Source organism: Pseudophryne corroboree, chromosome 2, assembly GCF_028390025.1.
Source record: "Pseudophryne corroboree isolate aPseCor3 chromosome 2, aPseCor3.hap2, whole genome shotgun sequence".
Taxonomy (NCBI): domain Eukaryota; kingdom Metazoa; phylum Chordata; class Amphibia; order Anura; family Myobatrachidae; genus Pseudophryne; species Pseudophryne corroboree.
In genome coordinates, this window is record NC_086445.1 from 1,000,810,369 (window position 1) to 1,000,826,416 (window position 16,048).

At 49.0% G+C, this 16,048-nt stretch overlaps 1 protein-coding gene across 1 annotated transcript in view; it reads left to right on the forward strand.

Annotated features, from left to right (window-relative positions):
- Window positions 1-202: 202 nt before the first annotated feature.
- LOC135050236 (carbonyl reductase [NADPH] 1-like) overlaps window positions 203-16,048 on the forward strand; it is a 28,710-nt gene continuing 12,864 nt past the window's right edge. The window contains exon 1 of the mRNA XM_063956534.1: window positions 203-562. Coding sequence (XP_063812604.1) covers window positions 274-562 — 289 coding nt within the window. The 5' untranslated portion in view covers window positions 203-273. The remainder of the gene's footprint in view (window positions 563-16,048) is intronic.

Below are 16,048 nucleotides of genomic sequence, written 5' to 3' on the forward strand. Positions count from 1 at the left end.
GCATCCACTACGGACTACGAGAAATAGAATTATCGGTAAGTAAATTCTTATTTTTTACCACTAGGTGACAATATAAGCATTCATGTCTGGTTGTACAGGCAGCAGTTTATTCTCTCTGTGCGTGGAGGATGGGGAAAATCTTACAGTTACATTTGTTGGGTGGAGCTATTATAATAAATACCTGCAGGACCAGTGTATCCTGTGTAGTGTACTGGCTGTATCAGATCCTGCAGATCGTCTCCAGCTTTTGTGCGGCACACACTGACTGGCAGCATGGCTGGAGTACGGGTGGCAGTAGTCACAGGGAGCAATAAAGGAGTCGGCCTGGCTGTAGTGAGGGCCTTGTGTAAGCAGTTCCAGGGAGACGTGTATATGACCGCCAGGAACCCCCAGCTGGGGGAGGAAGCTATCAGGGCACTAAAGGAGAAGGAAGGTTTGTGCCCCCTCTTCCACCAGCTGGACATCAATGACCTGAGCAGTATCCGGGCTCTGCGCGACTTCCTGAGAAAGAAGTATGGAGGGCTGGATGTCCTCATCAATAATGCTGGCATTTCATTTACAAGTATGTTCCCCCCCCCCACCCCCGGGGTCTGGTCTCTTACCCGGTATCCGTTCACATAGTCGACCATGTTATGGTCGACAGTCATTAGGTCGACCACTATTGGTCGACATTGACATGGTCGACATGGACACGTGGCCGACACATGAAAATGGCCGACACATGAAAAGGTCGACACATGAAAACGTCGACATGAGTTTGTTTGTTTTTTTTATTTCTTTTGGGGAACTTTTCCATACTTTACGATCCACATGGACTACGATTGGAACGGTAAAGTGTGCCGAGCGAAGCGGTAGCTGAGCGAAGGCACCATGCCCGAAGCATGGCGAGCAAAGCGAGCCATGCGAGGGGACGCGGTGCACTAATTGGGGTTCCCAGTCACTTTACGCAAAAAAACGACACAAAAAAAAGTTAAAAAACTCATGTCGACCTTTTCACGTGTCGACCTTTCATGTGTCGACCTTTCATGTGTCGACCATGTCAATGTCAACCAATAGTGGTCTACCTAATGACTGTCGACCATAACATGGTCGACCATTCATACCGGAACCGTCTTACCCACTCACTGTACTGTGCCATGTGTTGCTGCACTGCCTGGCAGTCACTGAGTTAATATACAGTATATGTTGCAACATGCCGGGTATGGAACTAGTCTTATCCAAGCGGAACGTTACAGTATATGTTATCATGTGTGCTGCAATGGTGATTTATGTTACGGTGACATTTCTAATGCAGATAACGAGATATAACCATCATTAGTATTAGTTTAAAATGAACCCTGGAGAAAGTTATCGCTGATATCTGCTGTATTTCCTGCGGGGACCACTGGCACAGAAATAACTATTCATTTTCTTGGAATAAATGTTAAAGCTGCAGATACTATGGGGTAAATTTACTAAGGTGGGAGTTTTTTTAGAACTAGGGATATTGCTCATAGCAACCAATCAGATTCTACGTAACATTTAACTAGCTGCTTCTAGAAGATAAAAGATTCTGATTGGTTGCTATGGGCAACATTACCTGTTCTAAAAAACTCCCACCTTAGTAAATGTACCCCTATCTCTCTAGCTGGTTCCATCCATTTATAATCTACAGCATATATTAATTCTATAAGGTTTTACCGTGAGACCTATTTTGATAGAACGGTTGAACGTAAAAATATGGTTGAGGTATTAAAATAAAGGTCTTACCATTTAGATGTGCCAGTCAAAGAGAAAAATGAGATTGGGGCAACGGTTCGGGCGTTGCGTAGCACCAAAGTTCCCATATAAAGACTATGGGAGACGCGTGCGCTAGTAATGTAAACATTGCTCTACCATTAGATTTAATATATCCAGTTTATATGTTTACCTTGAGAAGGGGATCGTTGCCTTTATCTACATAAGGCACTCAGTGCAGTGTCAGGCTTGGTGTGTGCATGGTGTTCTGTGATCAGTCATAAAGTAGGGGGTGTGTGTGTGTGTCGGGCCATTTTTCGGGTTTAGTGTTTTGGTTTTGGATCGCCTTCGTGTTTTGGATTTGTATTGGTTTTGCCAAAACCGCCCTTGCTGGTTTTGGTTTTGGACCTGTATTTTTTTTTTTTAATTCATAAAAACAGCTAAAATAACAGAATTTGGGGGTGTTTTTGTTCCTACAGTATTATTAACCTCAATAGCATTCATTTCCAACCATTTCCAGTCTATTCTGAACACCTCACAGCTCACAATATCGCTTATATCCAGTTTAGGCCACAAGGTTGCACTGAGGTAGCTGGATGACTAAGCTAAGCGTCAGCAGTGGGCAGCAAACACCTGGCAGTTAACAATATATTTTTAAATGCCGACACAGCACCCTGAAATGGACGGAGCACACCCGGATGTATGCTGGGAGGATACAGCACAAATATAAAAAAAAAATTAATGTATTTAAAAAACCGCATTAGGCAAGCCTCAAGATTTTAGTTCACAAAAAGATGATTAAGGCAAAGAAGAATAAAAATAAGACAATATTTTAGATGCTGTAATCATGATTTTAATTTATTTTTTATCAAGTTCTTCTGTTCCTCGAAAACATCTTTGATATTCAGAAGGTTCTCTATACAAGTGTGGAGGGTTTAGTTATTTTTTTTTTTTTACATTTAGTTAATATATAATTATTATTAATTTTAATTACTCACAATGTGGTGATAAGAAGAATTATGAAAATAGGACAATAAGTTCTAACATACAGTAAGAATATGAGCTATGGATACAGCACCCTGAAATGGATGGAGCACACCTGGATGTATACTCGGAGGATACAGCACAAAATATATTAAAAAAAAGGATGTTTTTTTATTTTGGGTGGACTGACAGAACACCCCTAGATGGACGGAGCAGCACAAAATATTAATTTAAATAAAAAGATATATATATATATTATTTTTTTATATCACACACTGCGGTTCCAGTGTCACACAAATGAGTAAAAAATATGTATTATTTTTTTATATCACACACCGGCAGTTACAGTGTCGCACAAATGAGTCAGAAATATATATAATAATTACACACTGCGGTTGACTTCACCGACAGCGTCGCACGATACGTTTATGAGTAGGAAATAATATACTGCGGTCTGACTGGCAGTGTCACAGTACTTATGAAAATAAAATAAAAATTGTATAGTACACTGGGTTACAGCACAAAAACAAACATCATTTTTTCTTTATAATTATAATTTTAGGCTTTTGTTCTTAGCTTTTATTATTTTGATTTTATACCGGGTCAAAGCCCTTGGATGGACAGACAGATCACCCCTTTCAGATACAGCAGGCAGAGAGAGCACCCCTTTACAGGTACAGCAGACAGAGCACCCCTTTGTCAGATACAGCAGACAGAGAGAGGAACCCTTTTTCAGATACAGCAGGCAGAGAGAGCACCCCTTTCAGATACAGCAGACAGATAGAACACCCCTTTCAGATACAGCAGACAGATAGAGCACCCCTTTGTCAGATACAGCAGACAGGAAGAGCAACCCTTTTTCAGATACAGCAGACAGAGAGCACCCCTTCCAGATACAGCAGGCAGAGAGAGCACCCCTTTTTCAGATACAGCAGAAAGAGAGAGCACCCCTTTCAGATACAGCAGGCAGAGAGAGCACCCCTTTTTCATATACAGCAGGCAGAGAGAGCACCCCTTTCAGATACAGCAGGCAGAGAGAGCACCCCTTTTTCAGATACAGCAGGCAGAGAGAACACACCTTTTTCAGATACAGCAGACAGAGAGAGGAACCCTTTTTCAGATACAGCAGGCAGAGAGAACACCCCTTTCAGATACAGCAGGCATAGAGAGCACCCCTTATACAGATACAGCAGGCAGAGAGAGCACCCCTCTCAGATACAGCAGGCAGAGAGAGCAATCCTTTTTCAGATACAGCAGGCAGAGAGAGCACCCCTCTCAGATACAGCAGGCAGAGAGAGCACCCCTTTTTCAGATACAGCAGGCAGAGAGAGCACCCCTCTCAGATACAGCAGGCAGAGTGAGCAACCCTTTCTCAGATACAGCAGGCAGAGAGAGCAACCCTTTTTCAGATACAGCAGGCAGAGAGAGCACCCCTCTCAGATACAGCAGGCAGAGAGAGCACCCCTTTTTCAGATACAGCAGGCAGAGAGAGCACCCCTCTCAGATACAGCAGGCAGAGAGAGCACCCCTCTCAGATACAGCAGGCAGAGAGAGCACCCCTTTCAGATACAGCAGACAGAGAGAGCACCCCTTTCAGATACAGCAGACAGAGAGAGCACCCCTTTCAGATACAGCAGGCAGAGAGAGCACCCCTTTCAGATACAGCAGACAGAGAGAGCACCCCTTTCAGATACAGCAGACAGAGAGAGCACCCCTTTCAGATACAGCAGGCAGAGAGAGCACCCCTTTCAGATACAGCAGACAGATAGCGCACCCCTTTTTCAGATACAGCAGGCAGAGAGAGCACCCCTCTCAGATACAGCAGGCAGAGAGAGCACCCCTTTTTCAGATACAGCAGGCAGAGAGAGCAGCCCTCTCAGATACAGCAGGCAGAGAGAGCACCCCTTTCAGATACAGCAGACAGAGAGAGCAGCCCTTTCAGATACAGCAGGCAGAGAGAGCACCCCTTTCAGATACAGTAGACAGATAGCGCACCCCTTTTTCAGATACAGCAGGCAGAGAGAGCACCTCTCTCAGATACAGCAGGCAGAGAGAGCACCCCTTTTTCAGATACAGCAGGCAGAGAGAGCACCCCTCTCAGATACAGCAGGCAGAGAGAGCACCCCTTTTTCAGATACAGCAGGCAGAGAGAGCACCCCTTTCAGATACAGCAGACAGATAGCGCACCCCTTTTTCAGATACAGCAGGCAGAGAGAGCACCCCTCTCAGATACAGCAGGCAGAGAGAGCACCCCTTTTTCAGATACAGCAGGCAGAGAGAGCACCCCTTTCAGATACAGCAGACAGATAGCGCACCCCTTTTTCAGATACAGCAGGCAGAGAGAGCACCCCTTTCAGATACAGCAGGCAGAGAGAGCACCCCTTTCAGATACAGCAGGCAGAGAGAGCACCCCTTTCAGATACAGCAGACAGATAGCGTACCCCTTTTTCAGATACAGCAGACAGAGAGAGCACCCCTTTCAGATACAGCAGACAGATAGCGCACCCCTTTTTCAGATACAGCAGGCAGAGAGAGCACCCCTCTCAGATACAGCAGGCAGAGAGAGCACCCCTTTCAGATACAGCAGAGAGAGCAACCCTTTGTCAGATACAGCAGACAGATAGCGCACCCCTTTTTCAGATACAGCAGACAGAGAGAGGAACCCTTTTTCAGATACAGCAGAAAGAGAGAGCACCCCTTTCAGATACAGCAGGCAGAGAGAGCAACCCTTTTTCAGATACAGCAGGCAGAGAGAGCACCCCTCTCAGATACAGCAGGCAGAGAGAGCAACCCTTTTTCAGATACAGCAGGCAGAGAGAGCACCCCTTTCAGATACAGCAGACAGAGAGAGCACCCCTTTCAGATACAGCAGGCAGAGAGAGCACCCCTCTCAGATACAGCAGGCAGAGAGAGCACCCCTTTCAGATACAGCAGACAGAGAGAGCACCCCTTTCAGATACAGCAGACAGAGAGAGCACCCCTTTCAGATACAGCAGGCAGAGAGAGCACCCCTTTCAGATACAGCAGACAGATAGCGCACCCCTTTTTCAGATACAGCAGGCAGAGAGAGCACCCCTTTCAGATACAGCAGGCAGAGAGAGCACCCCTTTTTCAGATACAGCAGGCAGAGAGAGCACCCCTCTCAGATACAGCAGGCAGAGAGAGCACCCCTCTCAGATACAGCAGGCAGAGAGAGCACCCCTTTCAGATACAGCAGACAGAGAGAGCAGCCCTTTCAGATACAGCAGGCAGAGAGAGCACCCCTTTCAGATACAGCAGACAGATAGCGCACCCCTTTTTCAGATACAGCAGGCAGAGAGAGCACCTCTCTCAGATACAGCAGGCAGAGAGAGCACCCCTTTTTCAGATACAGCAGGCAGAGAGAGCACCCCTTTTTCAGATACAGCAGGCAGAGAGAGCACCCCTTTCAGATACAGCAGACAGATAGCGCACCCCTTTTTCAGATACAGCAGGCAGAGAGAGCACCCCTTTCAGATACAGCAGACAGATAGCGCACCCCTTTTTCAGATACAGCAGGCAGAGAGAGCACCCCTTTCAGATACAGCAGGCAGAGAGAGCACCCCTTTCAGATACATCAGGCAGAGAGAGCACCCCTTTCAGATACAGCAGACAGATAGCGCACCCCTTTTTCAGATACAGCAGACAGAGAGAGCACCCCTTTCAGATACAGCAGACAGATAGCGCACCCCTTTTTCAGATACAGCAGGCAGAGAGAGCACCCCATTCAGATACAGCAGGCAGAGAGAGCACCCCTCTCAGATACAGCAGGCAGAGAAAGCACCCATTTCAGATACAGCAGACAGGACACCCTTTCAGAAACAGCAGTCAGAGCACCGGCCCCACACCGCGCCAGACACAGTACTGGAGACGGACACGTCCGTCCAGTACACTCTCCACAGCCGCAGTGAAGATGGCGCCGATGCACGGGACTTGTTTAGAATCCAAAACCCATGAGAATCCGCAGTGGGAAGATCACGTTCGACCTCACTTTGGGATCCGAGTAAGGCGAAAAGTCTCGAGCCGGACTCTGATCCTGGCTCGAATCGCAACGGGGGGATTCGGTTCCTCTGGAACCGAACCCGCTCATCCCTAAAGTAAATACTTTATTACATACTTACCCTTAGCAGAATGTCTTCTCCACAGCAAAAAAAACGTAAGAGCCTTACTGGAAGGCGTGATCGATCGATGAGTTGCAACTATACGTCTCAGACAAGAGGGAAGGAAGAGTATTCTGTCGATTTCGATGGCTTTCCACTACTACTAGTTTTATTTATTTTTATAACACACACATATTCTGCGGGGCTGTACAGATAATCTCTCAGTCACTCACATCAGACCCTGCTCCAGTGGAGCTTACAGTATATATACCCTACCACCGACGTAGCTGCGGCTCATGACACAAAGTACCGATGTTCGGCAGTTTGCGCATGTTCAGGACCCATGCAGCACATGCGCAGTACGGACCTGCGATGTTGGGCGCTGAATGGCAGCAGACTGTCGGTGACTGACAGTCTGATGCCGTTCGGGGCCGGCGACAGCCTTCCGTTTCCCAAAACTGAGACGTGTCATCACCGTTGCGGGGGAGTGATGAGGCCAGGATCTCTGTCGGAAGATGGAGATTTCCTGGCCTCTTTGTTGGGCTGGTGGCAGCCCCAGGGCGTAGAGCACAGATCAGTAATGCAAGCAGGTGGTGTGACAAAGCGAGCCATGCAAAGGAACGCGGTACACTAATGGGGTCCCTTTATTGCCGAAAAGTGACAAAACACCCCCAAAATAAAAAAAATTGTGTCAACCTTTTTTTGTGTCGACCATTTTCATGTAGACATTTTGACCTTATCAACCTTTTCTACTGTCTACCTATTCCATGTTGACCTTTTGACCCAGTCAACCTAATGTAGTGGTCGACCTATTGACTGTAGACCTTTTTTTAGTGTAGGTCTAATTATCCACACCCCTGTATTTATCAGGAGGTCTGCTCTTCGTGCATCGTATCCCGATGCAACACCACTGCGTTAGAGCCCTAATATGATCATAAACCCGTCTATACACAGCTGCAGTGCAATAACCACCAATGTATTCATGTTTATGAGGTGGATACACACTGTCACACACAAGACAGAACAAGAAAAAACGAACCAAGTAGCAAGTTTCCACCTGAACACACAATGCTGTAATGAAAGCCGATTGCAAATGGATTTATTTTGTTTGCACGCAGGGCAGGGCCGGTGCCAGGTTCCTAGGCACCCTAGGCAAAGCTGCACATCACCACCCCTAATTCCCCAAAGCACTCCTTCCATCCATATACATAAAACCACACTTAACAAAGCCTGGGCCAGACGCATCATTGCTTGGAAACTGATAAAATGGAGAGTGAAAAAGTGCCAGCCAATCAGCTCCTAACTGCCATTTTTCAAACACAGCATGTGACATGGAAGTTAGGACCTGATTGGCTGGTACTTTTTCACTCTCCATTTTATCACTTTCCAAGCGATGATGCATCTAGCCCTCTGTGACAATAGGATGAGTCATTTTCCAGGTGCACACCCTGGGACGCAGTGCTTGTATAATCGGCTGTGTGAGGGGGAAGGGGAGGGATGGGAATGTGATGCCCGCTCTGCTGTCTGCCTGCAGCACCCGGCTGATAACACTGATGGCCAGAGGGGCAGGCTTCAACAGGTATATATAAAGGATAACTTGTGCGGCTGCGCCAGCAGTAAGCATAATACTTCTTTCTCACAGGTATCCCAACTGTCCCGATTTTGGTGGGACGGTCCCGTAACTTTTTCACGATCTGTCCCGCTGTCCCAGCCGTGTGCCGCAGTGTCTCACGGTGGGGGTGGGGGGGAGTTTGGAGATCCCCCCTGTCACTCGCTGCTCTGAGCAGAGCAGAGGCAAATATATGCTCTGCGCATGCGCACAGTGTCTATTACCCGACAGAGAGGGACAGGGGGCTTGGGTAGCAGCTCACTGGGTACTGCCCATGCCCACACATAATGACTAAAACTGGGGCATGGCTTGCGATCGCGGAACTTGTTTCAAGGCCATGCCCCCTTACCACGAGGATACGCCCCCTTACCACAAGGCCGCACCCCGAATTTCGGACGCGCACCGGAGGTTGATGTCCCTCCTCCTTTCACACTGATGTTGGGAGGTATGTCTTCAGCAGATTGACCGCTCAGGTCCTGGCACCCTTAGGCAGCTGCCTAATGGAAGAGCGGACACTGATGCAGGGTAAATACTGGCTGCTTTTGCCTGCAACTCATAAGTATTGGGCAGCTTTATTTCTCTGACGTCCTAAGTGGATGCTGGGGACTCCGTCAGGACCATGGGGATTAGCGGCTCCGCAGGAGACAGGGCACAAAAGTAAAAGCTTTAGGACTAGGTGGTGTGCACTGGCTCCTCCCCCTATGACCCTCCTCCAAGCCTCAGTTAGGTTTTTGTGCCCGGCCGAGAAGGGTGCAATCTAGGTAGCTCTCCTGAGCTGCTTAGAATAAAAGTATAGACTTAGTTTTTTTTATTTTCAGTGAGTCCTGCTGGCAACAGGCTCACTGCATCGAGGGACTAAGGGGAGAAGAAGCGAACTCACCTGCATGCAGAGTGGATTGGGCTTCTTGGCTACTGGACATTAGCTCCAGAGGGACGATCACAGGCCCAGCCATGGATGGGTCCCGGAGCCGCGCCGCCGGCCCCCTTACAGAGCCAGAAGAGTGAAGAGGTCCAGAAATCGGCGGCAGAAGGCATCTTGTCTTCAAGAAAGGTAGCGCACAGCACTGCAGCTGTGCGCCATTGCTCTCAGCACACTTCACACTCCGGTCACTGAGGGTGCAGGGCGCTGGGGGGGGGCGCCCTGAGACGCAATGAAAACACTATTTATGGTAAAAAAATACATCACATATAGCTCCTGGGCTATATGGATGTATTTAACCCCTGCCATTTTACCTCATAAAAAGCGGGAGAAAGGCCGCCGTGAAGGGGGCGGAGCCTATCTCCTCAGCACACAAGCGCCATTTTCCTTCACAGCTCCGCTGGAAGGACGTCTCCCTGACTCTCCCCTGCAGTCCTGCACTACAGAAACAGGGTAAAAAAGAGAGGGGGGCACTAATTTGGCATATAAAAACATATATAGCAGCTATAAGGGAGAAATACTTATTTATAAGGTTGTCCCTATACATATATAGCGCTCTGGTGTGTGCTGGCAAACTCTCCCTCTGTCTCCCCAAAGGGCTAGTGGGGTCCTGTCCTCTATCAGAGCATTCCCTGTGTGTGTGCTGTGTGTCGGTACGCGTGTGTCGACATGTATGAGGAGGAAAATGGTGTGGAGGCGGAGCAATTGCCTGTATTAGTGATGTCACCCCCTAGGGAGTCGACACCTGACTGGATGGTCTTATTTAAGGAATTACGTGATAGTGTCAGCACTTTACAAAAAACTGTTGACGACATGAGACAGCCGGCAAGTCAGTTAGTGCCTGTCCAGGCGTCTCAAACACCGTCAGGGGCTCTAAAGCGCCCATTACCTCAGTCGGTCGACACAGACACGGACACTGACTCCAGTGTCGACGGTGAAGAAACAAACGTATTTTCCAGTAGGGCCACACGTTACATGATCACGGCAATGAAGGAGGCTTTGCATATTTCTGATACTACAAGTACCACAAAAAAGGGTATTATGTGGGGTGTGAAAAAACTACCCGTAGTTTTTCCTGAATCAGAAGAATTAAATGAAGTGTGTGATGATGCGTGGGTCTCCCCCGATAAAAAATTGCTGATATCTAAGAAATTATTGTCATTATACCCTTTCCCGCCAGAAGTTAGGGCGCGTTGGGAAACACCCCCTAGGGTGGATAAGGCACTCACACGCTTATCAAAACAAGTGGCGTTACCGTCTCCTGATACGGCCGCCCTCAAGGAGCCAGTTGATAGGAAGCTGGAAAATGTCCTAAAAAGTATATACACACATACTGGTGTTATACTGCGACCAGCGATTGCCTCAGCCTGGATGTGCAGCGCTGGGGTGGCGTGGTCGGAGTCCCTGACTGAAAATATTGATACCCTGGACAGGGACAGTATTTTATTGACTATAGAGCGTTTAAAAGATGCGTTTCTATATATGCGTGATGCACAGAGGGATATTTGCACCCTGGCATCAAGAGTAAGTGCGATGTCCATTTCTGCCAGAAGATGTTTATGGACACGACAGTGGTCAGGTGATGCGGATTCCAAACGGCATATGGAAGTATTGCCGTATAAAGGGGAGGAGTTATTTGGGGTCGGTCTTTCGGACCTGGTGGCCACGGCAACAGCTGGAAAATCCACCTTTTTACCCCAACTCACCTCTCAGCAGAAAAAGACACCGTCTTTTCAGCCTCAGTCCTTTCGTCCCCATAAGGGCAAGCGGGCAAAAGGCCAGTCATATCTGCCCCGGGGTAGAGGAAAGGGAAAAAGACTGCAGCAGACAGCCTCTTCCCAGGAACAGAAGCCCTCCACCGCTTCTGCCAAGTCCTCAGCATGACGCTGGGGCCTTACAAGCGGACTCAGGTGCGGTGGGGGGTCGTCTCAAGAGTTTCAGCGCGCAGTGGGCTCACTCGCAAGTGGACCCCTGGATCCTACAGGTAGTATCCCAGGGGTACAGATTGGAATTCGAGACGTCTCCCCCTCGCAGGTTCCTGAAGTCTGCTTTACCAATGTCTCCCTCCGACAGGGAGGCAGTATTGGAAGCAATTCACAAGCTGTATTCCCAGCAGGTGATAATCAAAGTACCCCTCCTACAACAGGGAAAGGGGTATTATTCCACACTATTTGTGGTACCGAAGCCAGACGGCTCGGTGAGACCTATTCTAAATCTGAAATCTTTGAACACTTACATACAAAGGTTCAAATTCAAGATGGAGTCACTCAGAGCAGTGATAGCGAACCTGGAAGAAGGGGACTATATGGTGTCCCGGGACATCAAGGATGCTTACCTTCATGTCCCAATTTGCCCTTCTCACCAAGGGTACCTCAGGTTCGTAGTACAGAACTGTCATTATCAGTTTCAGACGCTGCCGTTTGGATTGTCCACGGCACCCCGGGTCTTTACCAAGGTAATGGCCGAAATGATGATTCTTCTTCGAAGAAAAGGCGTCTTAATTATCCCTTACTTGGACGATCTCCTGATAAGGGCAAAGTCCAGGGAACAGTTGGAGGTCGGAGTAGCACTATCTCGGGTACTGCTACAACAGCACGGGTGGATTCTAAATATTCCAAAATCGCAGCTGATCCCGACGACACGTCTGCTGTTCCTAGGGATGATTCTGGACACAGTCCAGAAAAAGGTGTTTCTCCCGGAGGAGAAAGCCAGGGAGTTATCCGAGCTAGTCAGGAACCTCCTAAAACCAGGAAAAGTGTCAGTGCATCATTGCACAAGGGTCCTGGGAAAAATGGTGGCTTCTTACGAAGCGATTCCATTCGGCAGATTTCACGCAAGAACTTTTCAGTGGGATCTGCTGGACAAATGGTCCGGATCGCATCTTCAGATGCATCAGCGGATAACCCTGTCTCCGAGGACAAGGGTGTCTCTTCTGTGGTGGCTGCAGAGTGCTCATCTACTAGAGGGCCGCAGATTCGGCATTCAGGATTGGATCCTGGTGACCACGGATGCCAGCCTGAGAGTCTGGGGAGCAGTCACACAGGGAAGAAATTTCCAGGGAACGTGGTCAAGTCTAGAGACTTCTCTCCACATAAATATACTGGAGCTAAGGGCAATTTACAATGCTCTATGCCTAGCAAGACCTCTGCTTCAAGGTCAGCCGGTGCTGATCCAGTCGGACAACATCACGGCAGTCGCCCACGTAAACAGACAGGGCGGCACAAGAAGCAGGAGGGCAATGGCAGAAGCTGCAAGGATTCTTCGCTGGGCGGAAAATCATGTGATAGCACTGTCAGCAGTGTTCATTCCGGGAGTGGACAACTGGGAAGCAGACTTCCTCAGCAGGCACGACCTCCACCCGGGAGAGTGGGGACTTCACACGGAAGTCTTCCACATGATTGTGAACCATTGGGAAAAACCAAAGGTGGACATGATGGCGTCCCGCCTCAACAAAAAACTGGACAGGTATTGCGCCAGGTCAAGGGACCCTCAGGCAATAGCTGTGGACGCTCTGGTAACACCGTGGGTGTACCAGTCAGTGTATGTGTTCCCTCCTCTTCCTCTCATACCCAAGGTACTGAGAATTATAAGACGGAGAGGAGTAAGAACTATACTCGTGGCTCCGAATTGGCCAAGGAGGACTTGGTACCCGGAACTTCAAGAGATGCTCACAGAGGACCCATGGCATCTGCCGTTAAGAAGGGACTTGCTTCAGCAAGGACCCTGTCTGTTCCAAGACTTACCGCGGCTGCGTTTGACGGCATGGCGGTTGAACGCCGGATCCTAAGGGAAAAAGGCATTCCGGAAGAGGTCATACCTACCCTGGTCAAAGCCAGGAAGGAGGTGACCGCACAACATTATCACCGCATTTGGCGAAAATATGTTGCGTGGTGTGAGGCCAGGAAGGCCCCAACGGAGGAATTTCAACTCGGTCGATTCCTGCATTTCCTGCAAACAGGAGTGTCTATGGGCCTCAAATTGGGGTCCATTAAGGTTCAAATTTCGGCCCTGTCGATTTTCTTCCAGAAAGAATTGGCTTCAGTTCCTGAAGTCCAGACATTCGTCAAGGGAGTACTGCATATACAACCCCCTTTTGTGCCTCCAGTGGCACCGTGGGATCTCAACATAGTTCTGGGATTCCTCAAATCACATTGGTTTGAACCGCTTAAATCTGTGTATTTGAAATATCTCACATGGAAAGTGACCATGCTGTTGGCCCTGGCCTCGGCCAGGCGAGTGTCAGAATTGGCGGCTTTGTCTCACAAAAGCCCATATCTGATTTTCCATTCGGACAGGGCAGAACTGCGGACTCGTCCCCAGTTTCTCCCTAAGGTGGTGTCAGCGTTTCACCTGAACCAACCTATTGTGGTGCCTGCGGCTACTAGGGACTTGGAGGACTCCAAGTTGCTAGATGTTGTCAGGGCCCTGAAAATATATATTTCCAGGACGGCTGGAGTCAGGAAAACTGACTCGCTGTTTATCCTGTATGCACCCAACAAGCTGGGTGCTCCTGCTTCTAAGCAGACGATTGCTCGTTGGATTTGTAGTACAATTCAGCTTGCACATTCTGTGGCAGGCCTGCCACAGCCAAAATCTGTAAATGCCCATTCCACAAGGAAGGTGGGCTCATCTTGGGCGGCTGCCCGAGGGGTCTCGGCTTTACAACTTTGCCGAGCTGCTACTTTGTCAGGGGCAAACACGTTTGCTAAATTCTACAAATTTGATACCCTGGCTGAGGAGGACCTGGAGTTCTCTCATTCGGTGCTGCAGAGTCATCCGCACTCTCCCGCCCGTTTGGGAGCTTTGGTATAATCCCCATGGTCCTGACGGAGTCCCCAGCATCCACTTAGGACGTCAGAGAAAATAAGAATTTACTTACCGATAATTCTATTTCTCATAGTCCGTAGTGGATGCTGGGCGCCCATCCCAAGTGCGGATTGTCTGCATTACTTGTACATAGTTATTGTTACAAAAATCGGGTTATTGTTGTTGTGAGCCATCTTTTCAGAGGCTCCTTCTGTTATCATGCTGTTAACTGGGTTCAGATCACAGGTTGTACAGTGTGATTGGTGTGGCTGGTATGAGTCTTACCCGGGATTCAAAATCTTTCCTTATTGTGTACGCTCGTCCGGGCACAGTATCCTAACTGAGGCTTGGAGGAGGGTCATAGGGGGAGGAGCCAGTGCACACCACCTAGTCCTAAAGCTTTTACTTTTGTGCCCTGTCTCCTGTGGAGCCGCTAATCCCCATGGTCCTGACGGAGTCCCCAGCATCCACTACGGACTACGAGAAATAGAATTATCGGTAAGTAAATTCTTATTATCTGCACTGCAATTAAGATTTCAGATACCCCCCCTGCCCCCCTATTTAAATCTCTCTGCATATTTTAAATCTTCCCCGCCTGCAGTGTAACATGGTTCCGCCAAGGTATGAATTTATATAGCGCATACATCAATCGGGCAAATTCCCAATTCACTGATCGCAGGGTTATAGGAAAAATCCAATGTGTTATAAATCCCCCACTTGGCTATACCTATCATTATTGGGTGGGAATTGGCAATGTGAAATTGTCCAACATATTGGCGTTCGCAAATCATTCAATACAATCATTGGGCCTAATTCAGACCTGATCGCTAGCAGGCAATTTTTGCACTGCTGCGATCAGATAGACGCCGCCTACAGGGGGAGTGTATTTTCGCTGTGCAAGTGTACGAACGCATGTGTAGCAGAGCTGTACAAACAGACCTTGTGCAGTCCCTGCACAGCCCAGGACTTACTCAGCCGCTGCCATCACATCAGGCTGTTCAGGAACGAAATTGACGTCAGGATCCCTCCCTGCAAATGCATGGACACGCCTGCGTTTTTCCAAACACTCCCAGAAAACGGTCAGTTGCCACCCACAAACGCCCTCTTCCTGTCAATCTCCTTGCGATCGCCCATGGAAACGGATCCTTCGCACAAATCCATCGCTGAGCGGCAATCCACTTTGTACCCGAGATTCAGTCGTCTGCAGCATGCAAAATCAGCATTCACCGGTGGGTCCCTTCCAGGCCCAGGTGATCGGAGGGAACGTGTCCATTGCAGGTGAGTCTGCTCAGCCCCCTTCCATTGGAAATACTAAAAGTTTTAGTTTTGTGCAACCGCCGGCATGGGAGAAAAATGGGCGACATCCACATCACGCAAGGAGAGAGAGGACACTGCTTCTGCAGCTGCCTCTCTCCCCAGCGCAGCACACAGCAGCATGTGTGCTGGGCTGGGGAGAGAGGCTGTTGCTGCATCAGTCACTCCTCTCTCTCCCCACTCCTAGTGCTGCTGCCCACAACAGGGAAGGAAGGGGGGGCAGCGGGACCCGGGCCTGGGTGAAGAATACCCCCCCTCTCGGCGCCATTGGTCCCATCTCACAGTCCGGCAGCAGAGGCGGGCGCACCGTTGCCTCTGCAGTGCAGGCTGAATGGTACTAGGTGGGAGCCCTCCTGTCCCATATTGCAGGTGTTAGCAGGGCTCCATGGATAGAGCCAATTGTCTATGCAGCAGCGGGTGCACCGCAGAGTTCCGCTGGAAGAGCAGCGGTCACACTTGGATCCTGCTGTGAACCACACAGGTGCTGCTGTACATGCAGGTGCTCCTTCAGGGCTTGGAGCCCGGAGGCAGGCGCCTCCATTGCCTCTGGGAGTTACGCCCCTGGGCAGAAAGGAAAATTGC